This window comes from Ambystoma mexicanum, chromosome 7q (assembly GCF_040938575.1).
Source record: "Ambystoma mexicanum isolate Mex_15411 chromosome 7q, UKY_AmexF1_1, whole genome shotgun sequence".
Lineage (NCBI taxonomy): Eukaryota > Metazoa > Chordata > Amphibia > Caudata > Ambystomatidae > Ambystoma > Ambystoma mexicanum.
The window spans coordinates 157337582-157357000 of record NC_090941.1 but is presented as its reverse complement, the minus strand read 5'-3'; the positions used below and the strand labels follow the sequence as shown (position 1 = coordinate 157357000).

General features: G+C 44.2%; 1 protein-coding gene across 1 annotated transcript in view; it reads right to left on the bottom strand.

Moving 5' to 3' along the window:
• The window catches only part of CFAP47 (cilia and flagella associated protein 47), a 3369192-nt gene that overhangs the window by 1590696 nt on the left and 1759077 nt on the right, over positions 1-19419 (bottom strand). Inside the window, exon 42 of the mRNA XM_069639370.1 lies at positions 1047-1192. Coding sequence (XP_069495471.1) covers positions 1047-1192 — 146 coding nt within the window. The remainder of the gene's footprint in view (positions 1-1046; positions 1193-19419) is intronic.

Sequence of the window (19419 nt, the reverse complement as noted above, 5' to 3'; positions counted from 1 at the left end):
AAAAAGCGCTTGGATATTCCCATGAATTGTGGTCTACCCTCGAGAACATCTACTGGTCGAAAGTGTTGGGCCTGCCAAAAGGGATCTCGACTGCACGTATGAGATATGAATTATCTTTGATATCATTGCATGCTAGAATTATATGGAAGTTACTAGCTTTATTTCGAAAAACCAGATTGAGAGAACAAATTCCTCAATTTGAACTTTTTCACAGTGCAACATCAAATGGATATGACATCACCTCATTGTGGGTAAAACGATGTGAAAATGTGTTGACAGAGTATGACATCACCCCAGAACAATTACACGGGAATCCAACTGCGGCAAAACTCAAGATTTGGCGAGCAGATTGGGACAGGACGTCGACACAGAGAGCTGCCTCAAAGGCGATGGTAGACGCACCGGCTGAAGCAAGGGGCTTCAAAAACATCCAACAATATATTGCCCGATTCCCTGACTTGAATGCAAGGAGGCTTTATATGCTGTTTTGCCTGGATGTATCTACAACTAAAGAACGTCTCTGCACATGGGCAGAGATTGTAGACAACGATGGATTGTGTAGCTTGTGCAAAAAGGAAAAGGAGACACTTAAACATTTGGTGTTGTTTTGTAGTTCATTGAGAGATGTGAGGACAATACATTTGGGTCCCTGGTCGATAAAACATCCCTCTCTGTGTGCAGACGATTGGTGGCTGAAAATGTACATTGGAATGGACGTGAAATTGGTAATTCCGTTAACCTTTCTGCTATCTGAAATAGAAAATCGGCTGAAATTGGAACTTGTTTAAGTTAATGACATGTAAGAAACATGAGGTTACGAAGTGAAAGACGGAATTTGTTGAGATTGGAGGATTAGTTTGGGTAATGAGATGTGTGTTGAGTTGTCTTGTATTGTGTATTGTTATTTTAAAGGTTTTTCTTTTTTTGAAAACTAATAAAATTTTAAAAAATAATAATAATAATAGTCCTCGTCACATAAAATAACCATGTGCATTAAACATTTGCCACTTGCAGCACAGTGTAGAGAAATCACACTACACGTTTACCTGTTCGTTCGTCAGGATGATGGTGCAGTAACGCTTTTTCATGTCAAATGGAAGGAAGTCGACTTTCAACAAAGAAGACAAGCCTCTGTCTAGATGCAGTGACTTCACTGTGCAGAAAAACTCCCTCAAGGGATTGGATCGATCCGCTGGCAAAACAGTATGTAATTGTTGTTAAGCAATAGAAAGCAGACAAGTCAAAACCAGGACACAATGTTCCTGCAGCAAACAGTAAACAGTGGAACGGGTGCATCGTTCAAGTAACATTCAGGATCCACTAAAGTGAATACAAAACTGCACATGCAAAGCAGACTAAACTTGGCAAAATGTTGATTACATAATGATGTACATTTGGTAATTGCACAACATCCCAATAGGATAGAATACACAGACCATGGTTGAATCCAAGTGTTCCCTCATTTCTGATGACATGTGGCATAAATGAACGGCTGGTGTGAGGGAGCCAAGCCAGATATCTACTATTGTCCCAGTTTCAGACACACACTTTCTGGGACTGCAGCAGAGTAAAGTGTCTGTGTGTCTTGCTCTTTATGCAATATTGACAGTGGCGTGCAGAATGTGCATCATGTGGAAGAACACATGGTTGGCACAACAATGTCCCATACTATTTATACTGGGGAGCATTTTCTGCAACAACAAAAAAAGGAAGAAAAATCATTAATAGAATTCAGTTGGCAAAATCACATTTTCCCCTCTTAATAGTTGCCCCTTTTAACAATCTGTTTCGAACAGCCGCCCGTTTTTTTTTCTGGGGAAACTAAGCCTCGACCTTCACCCATTAATTGGTCATACTAGTGTACACCCTCTCTCTGATGGGGGTGGTCCTCAGCAAGAGGAGTCCACTTTGCTAGATGCTCTCCTCTCAGCAATGCAATGCACCAAACGGGGCTGGCGTGTTATGGGCGTTGGGGCACAGCCCTCCCATTATTCCCCAGCCATTGCCAAATCTTTCCTGCACATTGCTCCATTTTGGCAGAACAGAATGCTTTCCTGCTGGCTCAAGGGGCAGAGGCCTTCCAGTAAAGGCCTGCAAGGCCGCTTTCCCTGCAGCTGGCAACAGGGAGCCATAGGCCAAAACAGCCATGAGGGTGTATCTGAAAACTCCCCTCCGCTCATTTTGAGCATTGTGCTAGAGGTGAGATTCACGGAAGCGTCAATCAACTTTCTTCCCCGCTTCCTGCTGCAATGGCGGGCCCAAGAGGCGGTGCAGAGGCGAGGGACAAAACATGGACAAATCCACATGATCAAATACATTGTTTTTATAAAATAAACACGGTGCATTTTAGAGTGATGTCTGTGTATGGATGATCAGGTATGTGTGTTAATACAGTGATATGAACAGAGGAGCTGGCGTGTTGCCACAAGATAGGGGGTGGGGGATGTAAGGCAAACCGGTCTGCTAGTGTGACACCATGGTTGGGAAGGTGTAAAGTGAAGCAGTACACATTTGCACGGACATGATTTCTGGTAATGGCATGGTGTTATTACCGGCATTATGGGCTAAACTAGCAAGGTGTTATTGCCGGCATATTTAGCAAATCCAATATGAGTTCTTGCATGGGGATATAGTAACCTATTTTGGCATTGCCAGCATTGACATGACTTCTAGCAGTAGCATGGTATTATTACTGACGTTATAGGTAAAGCCAATGTGAGCGTTCTTACGTAGGGATATTCGCACAAATGGGCATAGCCATATACATATTTACGTACAGTTTCAAGACTGGCATTATTGGCAAAGTCAACTTAACAAAAAAGTGTTCTTACACAGGAATTCTGGCATATATGGGAATCCTGGCATATACTAACATAGTAAGCATGAACATGTGTTTCTACAGTGGTAGTATTGGCAAAGCCAACATAAGTGTGTTCCTATGTGCGAATACTGGAATATGTGGTCAAAGCTGGCATGGGCACATTTTCCTACAGTTGCATTGTTTGCAAAGCCAACATGAGCGTCCTAACATGCCATTAATATCATAATATTGACAGCCTACATGAACTGGAATTATGGGCAAAGCCAGCTTGAGTACTCCACGTGGGAATTCTGACATATTGGAACATTCAGCATGAACCTATCTCATAAGGACAATGTTGGCATTATTGGGCAGAGCTAGCATGCACATGCCGTTTGACACTGGCACACTATTGGCATGTATTGTGTGCAAAGGCCTAATGAAATTGTGCAGGAAAATGCTCATGTGCACTGTTGGTGGCTTTGCATCTTTTGGATTTTCTCCATGGCTAGCCTACAAAACCGATTACAAAATGTATGGCTTTCAACTCAATATTTCACAAAACGTGGGTAGTAAAATGCACTATTGTGATCTATTATTTAAAAACTAGAGTGAAAGCCTGTGTACAAGGGCCAAAGTGCAGGTTTTCATTGACACAGTAGGACCATTATATATACTAAGGCAACAGCTCCCTCTAGCAGTGACAACAGGTGAGGACTGCATGGGACAAGCATACAGGACAAACATACATCTGGCCTTTTATTATACTGTTAGATTAGATTAGATAATGATTGGGGAGGGTAACATTACTGATCCTCCTTATTGCTTGATTGCCCCCCTCACTATGCTTAGCAACTCGCATACATTTGGAGGAAATATCTACGCCCCCACCAAAGAAAGAATTCCCCAGCCACTACTGGATATAACCACAGATGGATTAGACAATTACCAATGCTAATTGACCAGAGAAATGACTACCCCTCCCGTATTCCCTTAGAGAAAATGCACCCAAGTGGCAATGTGCACACATTTAACGTTTAACAAAATAACTACATAAATAAATAAAGATGATGTTTATTTAAGGTCATTGCTTAGACCACAGTGCAAGCAACCAAACTGGCACAATTTAAATTCTAAACATGGGTATATTAGATGTTTTTGAAAAATAACCTGTGTCACAGGTTTGAGATTTGAATCCTGGCTGGGTATTTAATCGTGTTCATGTAGCCAGTGAATGGAATACAAGTTGGGTAATAACACCTGTAATTCACAGCATATGGATATTGAAGTGGGAATTGAGCCATATATAAAAACAAGTTACAAAAAGATGTATTGCTTGAAAATGCAAACATTGGCCCTGTCTAGTTGCAAGAAAACTATCAATATGAAACAAAGTCCGAAAAAATCTAAGATCTTATAATGCTCGATCATTTGAGGGATGTTTTAGTTTTTTGTTTAAACGCATCCATTTTAGGGATGGAGAGACTAAAGTGCTGATCTGTGTCGGGATGTGTGCCTGGATGAGGCCGGCAAGACCTGAGTCTGGTCTAAGATGCGTCTTTGTGTCAATCGGCGCTGGGGGCTGGGTCTATTCTATCTTGATGACCTTGCTGTGGGCATGCCGGTTTTAAGCTAGGTCCGAGTGGGACAGAATGACCAAGCTCAGAGCCAGCAGGCCGGATCCATGCGATTACTGCACCTGCTAAAAATGATGACCTTTTATTTTCAACTCCCTTTTCACTGCATATTAAGGGGTGACCCCCACGCAGCCCTTCCCTACTCCTCCCAGCGTCCATGATTTACTGTACCCATCCCCCCACACAGGAATGCAGTGAAAAGAGGGTCAAAAATAAAAAGTCGACATTTTCGACAGGCGCAATAAAATCGGCGCAGTAATGGTTTGATCCCCGGGGGGCCTACACATGAATGGGAGCTGGGTCTGAAGGATAGCAGAATCCACGCCCCAGGCACACTATCCACTAAAGTGAGTGAGAACAGAGACACGATATGAAACATGAGGTTTTGAGGCATGCAGATTGGACGCACCCATTCTCTGCTTGCTAATACACTTCTGGGAGAACTTGGGCAGGATAGCTTGTTGGGTTTGTGCTGCTACGGGGAACCTGCAGTGGGGACCTTTTTTAGTGCTTGCTAATGGCTTCTGATCTTTGAGCATGGGAGATTCTGGAGGGTGGGGTAGGGACTGTTCTGTGGTTGGATGAATGGGAAGTTAAGGATCGTGCGTGTATGTGTGTGATTGGGGGAATGGTTAAGTGGTCTGACCATGACACACTGTAGATGTGTTGGCTCGTGAACATAATATAGAGTGGAAACAAGGAGGATGCTGGGTGGGTTACTAAGGGAACTCTGTTAATGTGGCCCCAAGTCCGTGGAGGATCTGTTTAATTGTGGCTACTTTTCAGGAAGTAGAACCAAAACATTCTTCTGGTGAACCAAACATTTATTTAGATTTGTTAACTTTTAATGTCATTATAAGCAGAACAAACTAAATACAGAAACTGAAAAGCCAAACACACAGGGAAATGTAACCTTCATAATGTATTTGTTTGAAGTGAACACAATACTTAAATGTGTGCATCTGATACAGGTACAATACATTTGAAAATATGCTGTGAAAATATTATATTATCTCCGAACCTACTATGGCCACCAAGTAAGAGAACAACTAATGGGTTACACAAGTTATCAAAAAAGCGCCAGGTCATGCTTCAGTGGCAGAAAATTAGAGGACATTTTATAAGCTCAAAGATACTTCAGAGTCTGCACCAGAAAAGAAGTTAAACAACACAGTTGATACACTAACCACCATGAGCAAAATCCTCTCACTGCATGGCATGTCATATTACTGGGTGGCTTTCAGGCCGAGGAATTAAGACTACACAAAACTCAAATCTATCTTGTTTGTTCCCATCACAGAAATGGGTATCATCATCTGTCATTTGTATAGTGCCTTTCAACATTGATATGGTCCCAATGCGCTGTAGATTGAATGCCCTTCGGGGGCTGGAGTCCAGGTATGGGGAATTTGTCAGAGGTATAGAATGCGTTTGTGCAGTTTAGCCAATAAGAAATTAGGTAGGAGTGGCAATGTCCCTGCTACACACCCATGTCGGCCTGGAATGTGGATGGGTGCTGAGAGGTAGTCTGGAGAGGATGCGAGAGTAGGAGAGACATTATATGTGTGCAGCTACACCGAATTGTGTCGTGGAGGATAGCTGCATTCATTTGGCAGAGGTATTGTGCAAATCGCCTTGGAGTAGTGCAGCTAGTGGAAGGATGCTGAGAGGTAGTCTGCAGAGCGTGTGAGAGTAGGGCGACATTATGTGTGCAGCTAGACCGAAGTTTATCGCAGGGAATAGCTGCATTGTTATGGCAGTGGTGTTCAGCATTGTGCCTTAGAGTGGTGCATGTTAGCAGACGGCTGCGGTAGGATGGGAGGGCCTTCGGCTAGTTTTCATGAGCGTGGAGTGTGATACATACCTGTGTGTCCTGGCTGGTTTCTTTGTTATGCAAAAGCAGCTGAATGCAATACATACGCTACTCTCAATGATATCTAAAGGCAACACATTGGCCACCCTCAAATATCATTATAATGCGATACATTGGGTAGCCTAATGTTCATCTGAATGCAATACATTGGCTACCCACAAATTTATCTAAAAGCAATACATTTGAGCACGGTACAATGGCTAAGTGCAGTGCATTGGTTACCTTTACACAAACGAGTCAAAATGCAGTATATTGGCTATCCTCAAAGCTCTTCTAGTTGCAGTACGTTGGTTATCCTCACGTTTCATCCAAACACGTTACCTTGGTTGCCCTACAACTTAATCTAAGTGCAATACATGGACTAGCCTTGCGTTGGCTGTCTTCCATAAGTACGAGGTGCGATATGCTGATTTTATGGTCATCCTCGGTTGGATAGCTGGCTCATAAGGAGGATGGGTTAGTTAGGGTGCAGAGGGGAATAGCCATCTCTTCAGGGTCTTTTCAGAAGGGCAGGTGGTCTTCTATAAAATGGATGTTAAGGGGCATAAAAGTCTGGATAGAGGGGGCTTGGACAGAGAAGGTGGTACCTCCGACTCTGGTTAATTTGAAAGAGGGCATCACCATTAATAGGGCTGTACCTGAGCCCACGTTTCTGTTGGGGTGGTATTGAGTGATTTTCTGTTGAGGGTATTTTGGGCCTGTCTTGTGAAGGGCTCAATGAGTGATGCACATTGCTTTGAAAGTGACCCATCGTCCGACTGCGAGTCAGTGGAGAATATAGAGGGTGGGAGCGATGTGCTCTCTAGGGCTGAGGGCGAGGAGGAGTCTTACAGCAGAGTTCTGGACTATTTGGATTTTTCTGAGTTGGTGGGGAGGGGCACCCAGGTAGAGAGTGTTGGCATAGTCTAGTCGGGAGAGCACAATGGACATGATTGCAGTCACTCTGTGGAGGTAGGAGAGTTAAGGGAAGATTTGTCTGAGTATGAAGAGGTATAGGTTAAAATGACGCCATCCTTCCACAGTTGTATCAACTTTGTTCTGATCTATAGGCCACCATCTCTCATGCCAGATTGTAACAAGGAAATCACGCTGCTTCTAGGTGGCCGATCCAGCCCAAACTCTGTGACGGTGTTGTTGGGGGACCTAAACTGCTGGCGTAACAATAAGCTGGACGAAGAAGTCTTAGAAAGTGCTTTAAATAACATCAACTACCATAGTTGCAATAACAAACCTACTACTAGTAAAACAATATTCTAGATCAGGTGGTCTCTATAAATCTCAAAGTAGATATCAATCAGACCAGCCCATGTATATGGTCGGACCACTTTCTCATAGACTTTCAAATTCAGCCTATGGCTTCACCTTTGAAATTTAACAACTCTGCTAAATCAATTACCAGTTGTAACTTTAAGAAAGTGCTCACTCAAGATATCAAATATGGTCTAACCTCAATTATGGCCAGCACATCAAACATGGATTCAGCGGACTGCTTTGCGTCCTCTTTCTCCAACAACTTTTCAAAAATGCTGGATAAAATTGCCCCAGTAAAACCTAAGTTTCTTCAAGATAACATAGGGCACCATAAATAGTTTACGCCCTAGCTCACTTACCTGAAAAAGCACAAGTGCAAACTTGAATCTCGTTGGCTTAAGTACTGAATAGAGGAAAATAGAACCACCTGGAAGGAGGCTGATAAAACAATACAAACTTTAAATTGCTGACACCAAAAAGAATTTGTTCAATTCCCTAATCAGCCAATCCTCTAATTGCACGGGAGAACTTTTTAAGATGATTAAATCCTTAGAGAAACCAAATGCCCTCCAAACTACCTGCCTGCCTACTAATCAGGACTGTTCACTTGTCCAGGCTTCTTTTGAGGCCAAAATATTCAATGAAAGGGACAATATTAACAAATGTTTGGGGTCCACTGAAATACCCAATAATCTCCAGACATTTGATGCTGGGTTTTCTGAACATCCAGCGTTTTCATTATCACCAGTCTCCATAACGGACATGCATAAAATGCTTTTGTCTTTGCATCCAACATCGTGTTCAGAAAACATTCTCCTGCCTGAATGAATCCTTGAGCATAGTGAATTGTTTGCCCCCTTCCTGACCAGATTTGTTAATGCATCTTTCAAAGACTGCTTGGTTCTGGATTCAATTAAGGCTGTTACTGTTACTCCTCTCCTCAAGAAACCCAGGCTAGATCCAAACAACCCAGGCAATCTTAGACCCATTACAAACTGCAATTTCCTCCTCAAAATTCTAGATAAATTGGGCACCTCCCAATTTCAAAGATACGTGGAATCAAATGGTATCCTGGACTGCAGGCAATCAGGTTTTCGACCCTCTGACAGTACAGAGACAGCTCTGGTCGATTTGCAGTCCCATATGTTGAAGATCATGGACGAAGGAAAAGCTGGGCTGTTAGTCTTGTTGGACCTGTCAGCAGCTTTTGATTTAGTGGACCATGATCGCCTCTCGCATTCCTTACGTCATCTTAGACACTACTCTAAAGAGGCCAGTTACTTGTTCCACTCTTTTCTAACTAATAAAGAGTCAAGGAACCAGTGGGGCTCTGCATCCTCTCCATCACTACCCTCTCTGTGTGGGGTTCTGCAGGGAGCATGCCTTTCACCGGTTTTGTTCAACCTATATATCCGGCCACTCTGCTCACTCCTTGGTGACCTGGGTGTATTGTTCACAAATTACGCTGACGACAACCAATTAGTCCTGGAATTTAGCAGCAACCACACTTACGACTCTGCCACCTTAGCCAGGGTCTACGACCAAATCGAGGCATGGATGTCAAACAACTGGCTATGTTTAAATGGCAGCAAAACTGAACTCCTGGTCTTCGGTTCCCAGCAGGCCCTAGCTAAACTAAGTGTGGATTACAAAAAAATTCAAATTGGGAATAGTGCCATAGAAGTGCAAAACAAGGTTAAACCCCTGGGCTTTCAGTTTGATAGATTCCTCCAGGTGGATGCTTATGTCAATCAGGTGAGTCAAAACTGTTGCTATTCTCTTCGGCTTCTTAGAAATATCCGTCCTTTCATCACGGAAAATAATTGTGCAACGGTTACCTGAGCAACCAATCTGTCAAGGCTTGACTACTGCAACTTGCTACTGATTGGAGCCTCATCCTCTAACCTAAAGAAATACCAAGTACTTCAAAATAATGCTGTGCGCATGGTTAAAAAGATTACAAGAAGGGTCAATGTCTCCAACCACCAGCGGGACCTCAATTGGCTCCCGATACAGGAGCGCATACATTTCAAAGCTTGTACCTTGATCCACTGGTGCATCTTTGGAGAGGTGCCATCTTACCTAAAACATTGGACCCTCTGTTATATCCCAAAAAGAGCACTATGCTCTTCGAACCAACAGCATGTGCTCTGCCCCAGCCTCAAATAATCAAAAGGCCTGGCTAGATAGAGAGTGGGCAAGCTCTGGAATTCACTGCCTCGAAATCTTTTCGGAAATCTTTAAAAACTTGTCTCTTCAATTAATTTGGATTGACCCCGGCTTGAAATCATCTCCACAAAATGTATTTGTTTTGGCCCTTCCCTCCGGGGCCCACTTGTCTTGTTTCTTTATGTTTGTTCTTAGTGTGTAAGTGTTACACCCAGTATACAAATAAATAAATAGGTAGCCTGATTTTGTCACAGTGTTAATGTGGTGTGATAAAGTGAGGTCGATGCCCATAGTGCAGCTCAGGTTTTTAACTGTGGTGGATGAAGCGGGGGGGGGGGGAATTAGTGAGGGAGGCCATGGGGTTGGTTGTGGGAAGAGGGCTGTCTTTCCACAGATCGTGATCTCTGTTTTTCTGGGATTGAGCAGGAAGTGGTTGACCGTCATCCAACGGTCAATGTCGGTGAGGCAGGATGCAAGGTCAGATTGAGGGGTGGAGACTAACTTGGGGATTTTAAAGGCGATTTGTGTCTCGTCGGCATAGTTGTAACGGTGAGGTTGTGAGAGCGGAGAAGTGTGGGGAGAGGGCACATCTAGAGGTTGAAGAGAAGAGGGGATAGGCAGGCGCCTTGGGGAACTCTGTTACTGACAGGGCAGGTTGGCGAAGTGAAAGGGGAGAGGAGGGGGATTTGGTGTCTGTTGGCAAGGAATGAGGAAATGCATCTTGGTGGTGGTCTCTCTCATGTCAAGGGAGTGAAGTCTGTCAATGAGGATGCAGTGTTTGATGGTGTCAAAGGCTGCTAAGAGGGCGGAGGAGCACGAGTGCAGCACATCCCTGGTCTGTTGTGTTTTTGAGCTCATCTCATATGGAGATTAGGGATGATTCAGTTCCATAAAGGGTCTGAAGCCGGACTGGGTCGGTTCGGGAATGTGGTTATCTTTTGTGAATGTACTGAGCTGGGAGTAGGCAGTGCAGTCGATGAGTTTGGCTAAGAAATGGGTGGTGGGAATTGGTATGTAATTTGCCGGGTGGACAGAGTTTTTCCAGGAGGGGTTTGGCATGAGATGTTTTAAAGGCTGCAGGGAAGATGCCTGAGGTGAGAGAAGAGTTAAAGATGGATCTTGCAATGTTGGATGCGCAGGTTACGGTGAAGGTTTCTTTCAGGAGGGAGGGGAGACGAGGGTAATTTGGGGATCTTGAGGATGGCTGTCGGTCAGTAGTTTTTGGAATTCAGACCCAGATATGGGAGAGAAAGAAGAGCAGGTACGGGGTTGCGGGTCTGTTTGAGCGAGTGGGTAGAGTGGGAGTGCTGTTAGTTTCTTTGCGATGGTGCGACTTCTTTCTAGCGCTGTGTTGTAGAAATGGTCGGAGAGGGCATCGCAAAGAGATTAAGGGATGTGTTTGGCGGAGAAGTGCAGAGGGGCATGAATTCTGTGATAATCTTGTGAAGCTCCTTGCTATTGTTATGGGCATTAGAGATTCTGTTCATGTAAAAGGATTTTTCGGCTTTACAGATTTCGGTTTGTAGATATATTGATGAATGCAGGCAGTTTTATTTTGGGAGGTAGGGTCTTCCCTGCCATTTATGTTCAAGGGAGTGGTTGCATGTCTTGATAGATTTGAGGAGGTGGGTGAACCATCTGGGCAGTGGGCCTTGCCTGGAGGGAGTAAATCTTGATTGTAATTGTAAATTGTAATTGGTTCTTTATAACGCTTTTAATACCCAGAAGTTTCTAGGCGCGGACCCGGGGATCGAACCTCTTTTGCTCCGTGTCGTCTTGCTTCCAAGGCAAGCGCGTTGCCCCTGAGATATCCTCCCGAGACATCGCCTCCCGAGATGGGGTGAAAGGTAGGAGAATGTTGGTGAGCCAGGAGTCGAAGTGGTCAATAGACGGTGTTCCTTTGACTAGTAGGGGAGGGAGGAGAGGAGAGAGTCGGCCAGGTCTGGCGTTATTATGACCTTATTCCAAAGCGGAAGGGTTGAGGGTCCAGTGTTAGTCGTTCATAGAGCAAGGTTGGGTGACAGGAGAGAGAAAGAAATGGCTGGGTAATTGAAAACCACAGTGATAGGAGTCAAAACAAAAAGCTCCTCCATGGTTCAAAGCCCCTCCCAGGTAATTTAAAGAGTTTCTCACAGTTACTGGGAATGTATACTTCTTTCATGGCTTGTGTAGGTGTTAACCAAGGCTTGCATTGGTCCTCCTGGACTCTGCTTCTGGGGACCGCGACCCAGAAAACGTAGGTTTCCTGATGGAGTTTGGGTTTCAGATACAAAAACTGGTAGTCCCATGGGGACCTCCATCTTCTCCCACTGCTTGATGCAGTAAGCACTCATCTTCTAGGATTGCCTCATAGGTCATCACTTAGACTCTGGATTCTATTCATGGGTTGGATTCAGTCCAAACCCTAACCACCAGTTTACTAACTCCATCCTACCCAATTTCTTAAGATCAAACATCTTGACATTCCCTCCAAGACTACCTCCTCTCCTTTCCTTCTGAAGATCTTTTTCCGTAACCAACTGCAATAATTTCAATACATGGGGAAAAATGAGTGCAATCAAAATGGTACTGCTTCCAAAGGCAGTCTATATAATTCAGTCGCTACCCTTGCCTTTTTAAAAAAAAACTGTCTCTAATTTCTGCAGACCGGATTTCTTCAGATTTGCCACTTTTCTGCGAGTCCCTTTTGCACCTGAATTTGTTTTTTTTGTTGTTGCCATAAATGTCCACCAATTAGGGGGTTGAAATGTTTTGCTACCCCATTATTGACACCATTTTGGTAAAGCAACCCAAAGAAGGTTATGTTGGGCAGGAAAAAACCTGGAGGTATACAATTTCGCTGAAATTGATTAATCAGGCAGAATCTTTTCAGAATTCTCCAATTTCTCTGCTGAGTGAATTTCACCCACTTCTTTTTAAGACACACAGGGCAAAGTAAAAGGCACTTTCTACATTATGGAGGAGCTAATTGTTATGTGTTGTGACCCTTGTTCATATATTGTTTAACAACACTAACAGTTACACAAATAGACAAATAAATGGCAAGTTCTAACAAAAACATCAATTTATCAAGCAACATAATTAACAATAACACCAAAAACACTGTACATTAACACAACAATGGGAAAACAACATATGAAGCAGAATGGAAACAAAAGAGGCTTTTAAAAGCAATATTCAACAACTCTCACCCCAACTTTGGGAGGAGCACTAGTTTCTTAAAGCACCAAGCCTTGTCCGTGTAAGCGACTGTATTGTGCTTCTGTCCTGTGATGGTTCTGCTGTGTACTCCTGGCATATTATGACTGCACCCGTTACACATTTTGACAGAACCTTAGCGTATGGTTTAAAAAAACGAAAATTACCTTTTGTCCACTTTAATATTGTTTTATTGATCATAAGTGTCGCTTTTTTTTTAACTTTTCTGTTCAGGGGCAAAGGTCAAATTACTTCACCTCCTGTGATGCCAGCTGGACTAGAGGTCATGTGACAAACTTCCTGAGATGTCAACTGGTAGATCTCATTTCGTCTACCCCTGGCATTTTGGTTAATTGATGTCCCTGCCTGCTCCCTTGACAAGAAAATAAGAATAACTTTAAATACATCACAAAGGTGGAAAAGAAAGTCAATGCAGTAGTGAGGATAGACAAAAGGAGTTCTTGGAGGCAATAATGTACAACTCTCCCGCAACCTATATAGTATCCCTGGATTCTCCAAAGTGGAGAATCCTCCACCGCCTCCACCATGATGTACTTCTGGCCCTTCTGTAGACTGATGCTAAAACTCTCACTGGCCTGGCCTAAAGAGTTTTTTTTATACATCTAACTCATTAGCAGGTGTCAGATCCTAGTTTGTTTTAACCAGCGTGGGAATATCAAACTGGTTGATCGATGTTAGGGTAACAGAGGTTATATACATGCTCATAAACCGATTGAAATGAGAACATAAATAAAACTTGAAACTAGCGTCTGTGCAAAAAACACTGTAGCCATTTTCCAGAAGTCTGTGATCAATAACCAATACAAAATAAAATGTATTACTAGTCTAGACTAGGCAAATTAATAAGAAAAGAAAGCACATGTCAGTGGACAACACCCGAGGCCTGTTACCCTCTAACGCACAAAGGAACCCATGAGGTATGTTCCACTCACCCCAGCAATCAGAGCCCTCTGAGGATTGATCCACCTCCTACCCAGAAAACCAAAGAGCCATTTGCAGCGTGGCCATTTCTCCACCAACACATTGAGGAACCCCCTGAACGTTCCTCCATGCCCCTAGCACACAAACGAGTCCTCGTTGGCATTGCACTGTCCTGCATGGCACTTCCAAGGTACCATACAACAGTGCAAGGACAACTGGTCTTTTGCACAGTTGCGGATTAAAAAAATCCCAGCACAGCTCAAGAGTGCAACTAAGCAGCTGCGGGCACTAATGAATTGACACTGTTGCAAGTTGCCCAAGAAATTATTTTTATTGTGCTGCCTGGACAATACATTTAAAAAATTTTGACCAGGACTACAATTTTTAGACAACCATGCAAGCATCGGAAAGTTGATCAGTGACAAATGTAGGGCATTGGGACCATTGAAATCATGGCTCAATGTCGGTTGCAGCTTTTCCCCCTTAAAACCAGAACCTTTTGAGTGAAATGTTGTAGCCCTTTGACATTCAAACCCGAAGCCCACTACACCACCTGAAATACCATGACGCTATCACTTTTCAAAAGGGGAAGGAAGGAGCTCCCAATTAAGTACTTGTAGGTTATGTGGTTAAGATCGGGACTATTTTGCATGGGTCAATGCAGACATTAACTCCAATTAACATACCCGGTTCCAAAGGACTAAAGACCTTCTTTATGAGAAACTCAAAAGGTGAGTGAACCAAAAAATACACAATTGACCCACCAAAAGACATCTGTAGTCCATGCCGGGATGACAGAATAAAGGCCATACAGTAGCTACATACTTCCCAAAGAATAAAATCAGTCCTAAAATAGGCCCAGGTCTGGAAAAGCTAATGCCGGGACTGTCGGGACTCGCTAGCCTTTTAGTTGTAGCCCCAGGGCAATACCCCCACCCAATTACCCTCTAGCAATGCCTCTTACTTCATAGATGGAGAAAACTCCCAATAAAAGTCCTTACTCATATTATACTAGGCATGCAGATCGTGTACATGTTCCATTTTGAACTGGGTCTGTACAATTCAATTTGCATATTTCACTTTAGGTATGTTCTCTTCCTGTGACATCACTTCCTATTGTGCAGGTTGATGACTTCCCCAAGTAGCTGTGAGCAATGGAAGATGTACTCCTGTCAGTGGGGATCGATACCTCCCATGAGAAAATCAAAGGGTGTGGGCAACCAACAAATGCACAAAAATGCTCACGTGTGCATACGGCCATGCAATGTGCAAAAAGTAGTATTGTGTTCTTTCCTGCACACCCGTTTTTACTAAGCAACTGTCTACGAAAAAAAATACTTCGAAAAAACTCACCAAAATATATTGGGGTAACGGATTAAAAGGGGCAGTGAGCGTGTTGGGGTAGGGTGGGTTAATAGTATTGGGAAGGGGGGGACTTGGAGGAAGGAACCCCCAAAATGTAAAAAATTCAATTTAAAAAAGAGTTTTTAGAAGTTTTTTCTTTGAACAAAATTACTTCGAAAAAACAGGTGTCGGCAAAGGGACACAAAACCCACAAAACACATTCTGCTGTGCTGGAAATAAATGCAGGCCATTTCCTCTTAATATCCGCATGGAGGCGGGAATTGCAGCCATGATGCCGCACAGTTAGAGTAGCAAGCCGCCCACAGGGTAGACTGTATGAAAAAGTTGTTTACAGAGAAACGAAAAGCAGCCTAGGGCCCTGCTTGGAAGACATTCAGAGTGAGGTTATCAGCGCAGGCAATTCAGATCCCGTTTCCAAGACACGGAAGGTCAGCGCCCGCTTCAGGTCGGGACTAGAGCCAGATTAGTTATCTCTGTAAATGGGTTAGAGCGAATCAATGACTTTAATGCAATGCGACTTCCAGCAGGTTCTCCCGCGGTATTCAGCCATGGCCGGAAGCTGCAATGCTGAAGCAAGCAGCGGGTTACGTGCCAGTAAGCCCACCATAGTTTAAAAGCTAGCATGGAAAAATCTTAATATGTTTATGGCAGATTTATCTGCAACCACTTCAAAACAAGTGCACTGATGATTGTGCCAGCATGTAGCCAGGCAATGCCACCTCAAGTCAGATTGCATCTTTTCTCAGTTTGCCACAGAGCAGAAGCCTACTGTGGAATATACCAGAATACGTTATTGCGCACTGTCACAGCATTACGCCATGCCGCACGAGGCCCTCTGTCTCATTGTACACACAAAGCCATGCATGTCCCAAAGTGCACTGCGAGTGCTGATGCTACACCATAACTACATGGCACAGCATGAGCTCTGTATGACTCAGTGCACATGCCGACACAGAACACGTGCCAGGCTGCATTATGCTTCAATATTGATGCGCACACATGACTATTACCCCGAATGCACTCTGCATCGCTCAGATGCTCTGCATCACTGCAACTCCAAGAGCATCTTCATTCTCAGTGTGCATAACCACAGACATGTCCCAAAATTCGGTGTGACTCGTGCATTAAAATGCCCCCTCAAGACTCCATCCATGCAGGGGCCTCAGCAGAACCAACAGCCACAAGAAGCCCTCTTCCTCGCCATATAACATGCCTGTGAATGCACGCTGCATTACAAAGTAAAGGACCCGCGGTGCAAAAGGGGTACATGACCCAGAATGCATGGTACCTGAAAAGAGACGCCTCTCCTAGACTCCATGTCATAAAAATGTGCAATCGCACCCAATGCAGGGCACTCCCACTGCATGCCACAAAATGCAGAGTCTCCCTTAGCAAGATGACTCCCTGCACGCAACATTGAATGTCCCGGAAAGGACTTGCCACTCAGTGCAGAAGCCCACAGAGTGCTGCAGTTTCTGCAATGTACTCCTCTTTCAGTGTACATGGCCCACTAGAACTACCTGCACCGGGGTACATTCGGACAACGCACAGACCAGTGTTGTGTCCAGACTCTGACTTGGGTGGCCCAAGTGGGACACTGACCTACGCAGGGGTGGCTTGAAGTATGATAACACAGACACATAATGATCATAGTTTAGGATAATGGGGTGACACCTGGTGTGGCCAATCAGATTCCAGGGGTAGCACGTGCCACCCCAGGCCACTTCCTGGACACGCCTATGGCGTGAATATTAATCCCGGAAGGCATGCTGCCTCCCTTACTACCAAGACTGCCTTCCTGACCTTGAGGACATCATACCACCGAACGCACCGGAAGGATGTCACAAGTTACATGGGCATCAGATGGCCCAGGGTGCCGTGTGATAACCCAACATAAGAAAGCACCCAGACTCCCCAAAGTAGGGATGGAGGTGGGGTGTTGGCAACCCATTCAAAACGTTACGCATGCTGTATTGTGCTTCAATCAGGGCGGAAGCATAACATGCGCACATGCCTTGGAATACAGTCCATCTCACTGACTGCAGAAGCCCCAAGAGGACATGTTCCTGAATGCACTCTACCTCAAGCTATGGCTCTTTCAGTAGAGATAACCCCATCCCTTGACTACACCTACCATAATTCACTTGCCTCAGAGAAGAGTATTGTGAACCATCGCTATGTCTCCTCCGCAACACTTCTGATCAAGCTCCCATTAGTTGGGCCGTGCAAGGTTGGGCTTAGGGTCGGTGCTGGGAGGACCGCAGAGGAACATGTTCACGCAGAGAAGGCAGCAGGAGTTGTCCAGTAAAAGGGGAGTGCAGAGTTGGCTGCTGCTCCAGCATTTCCACCATGCCTTAGGATATATACGGAATGAGATGCACTGAACTGCCAATGAAATGACCAGGTCACTGAACTACCAATCTCTGCCATCTCAAGAACTGCCTTTTGACACTTCAGTGACAAAAGGACTTCTGTGCAGCAGGAGTACGGGGATCAGGAGTGGCTAAAGCACTCAGCTGCACACTACTACTAAAATCAGCTGCGATCCCAATCAGAAGATGAAACGGGCACGTTGGCCGTGGGCAGCCTATAATCTTCTGTAAGGGAGTGAGCTGTGTGAAGGCATCATGCACTAAGGTACAGACAACAGACTTAAAGTTCAAACAAAAGATATTTATTAACTTAAATGTCAGGATGGTAGAAGGCCTAACTTGCCCTATACTAAGGTGAGATGTCCCTACCTGAACAAAACTAAGAAAAGTCTGAGTCAAAGAGTTCAACTTAAAAGTCTGCCTGTGTCCAAAAAACGATTCTTTCCCTCACAACTAAAACTAACCAATGTATGGGAATGTTACTAACAAAATAAACAGTGTTCAACAAAGTTCTGAGCTTCTTCCAGCTCTCAGCGTTCTTTCAGCTCCCCTTCCCCAAGTACAAGAAAGATCCACAAAAAGTCTTAAGATTACCTTTCCCACGTTCAAGTTAACACAGTTCCAAACAATCCTTGGGGGTTCCCTTCCCCAAGTTCTAAGCAACACAGTCAAAAAGCAAAGTGGCCTTGAGGCTCCATCCTCAAGACAACACAGTGCAGTTCCTCAATTCTCAGGTTTCTCTTCCCCAAGACTTTAACTCCACCAAGTTTATTTCAGTCTTTTCAAAAGTGTAACTTAACTTGAGGTCAACCTGACCCTCCTGCTGTTTTGCCTCACCAGCTCACTCACAATGCTTCTCCTTGGTTTGTTTTACAAGGTTTTTGATTTCACCTCATTCAGGGCTCTTTGGTCTAGGCGCAGTTATCAGACTTCACGGTCCACACATCACAGGTTGCACAACCAGGATCCCTAAATTCTCAGGTCAGACAGGTTCTTCAGCTCCTGCCCCTGTGTACGAAGTCACTTTCACTTAATTCCACTTTGTTGGCATCTTGGCTTTATGTGCCAGTGTACACTTCTTTGCATTCTCTTATCAACCTCTTGATTCTGCCATCACGTGCCACACACCTCTATGGACTTGCCCATTGCATTCACTCATAAAAGTGCACCTTTGTGGGGTTTTATTCATCCGCCACCTTCTGGGACACTCTTTCACACGTAGGCCCTTTTCTGTAGTTTATTTTCAAATGGGTACGTTGGTTGTTTTTCAAGATTTGCTTTGGCCATAAAGTTTTTGGTGCATTCAGCCTTCAATATATCAAACTTCAAAGTTTCATTCAGTTCGGTACTCAGTATACTTCTGTTCGGTTTAATTTCACCTTTTCGTTCAGTTATGCGTTTAAAATGCATTCAATAGGCTTAATTTTAAGTTTCCATTCAGTTCTATTATTAAGATGCTAAATTGTACGTTTTCACACAGTACGGTATGTATGGTGGATTCGTTATATATAGTGTCAAGTTTCTGTTTGGTTCGGTATTCAATAAGCATTTTGTTGAACTTGGTTTCACAGACCGTTACTTATCCCCATTCTATTAGGAGAACCCCAGTGCCATAGTGTTCTCCCTGACACTCACTGGCTGATTGTGGCTCCCTCCAACGGCCTTCACAGCTTCCTCTCTACTCTTGAGACCGGCTGGCCTTCTGATGCAAGCCCTGCTCGCCTGATGTGCACTCTTCTCTGCACGACGGCACGTGCAGAGGTTTATCTCCGGACGCGGACAGTGTCCTCTCTCTCCTGGATTCGCCCACAG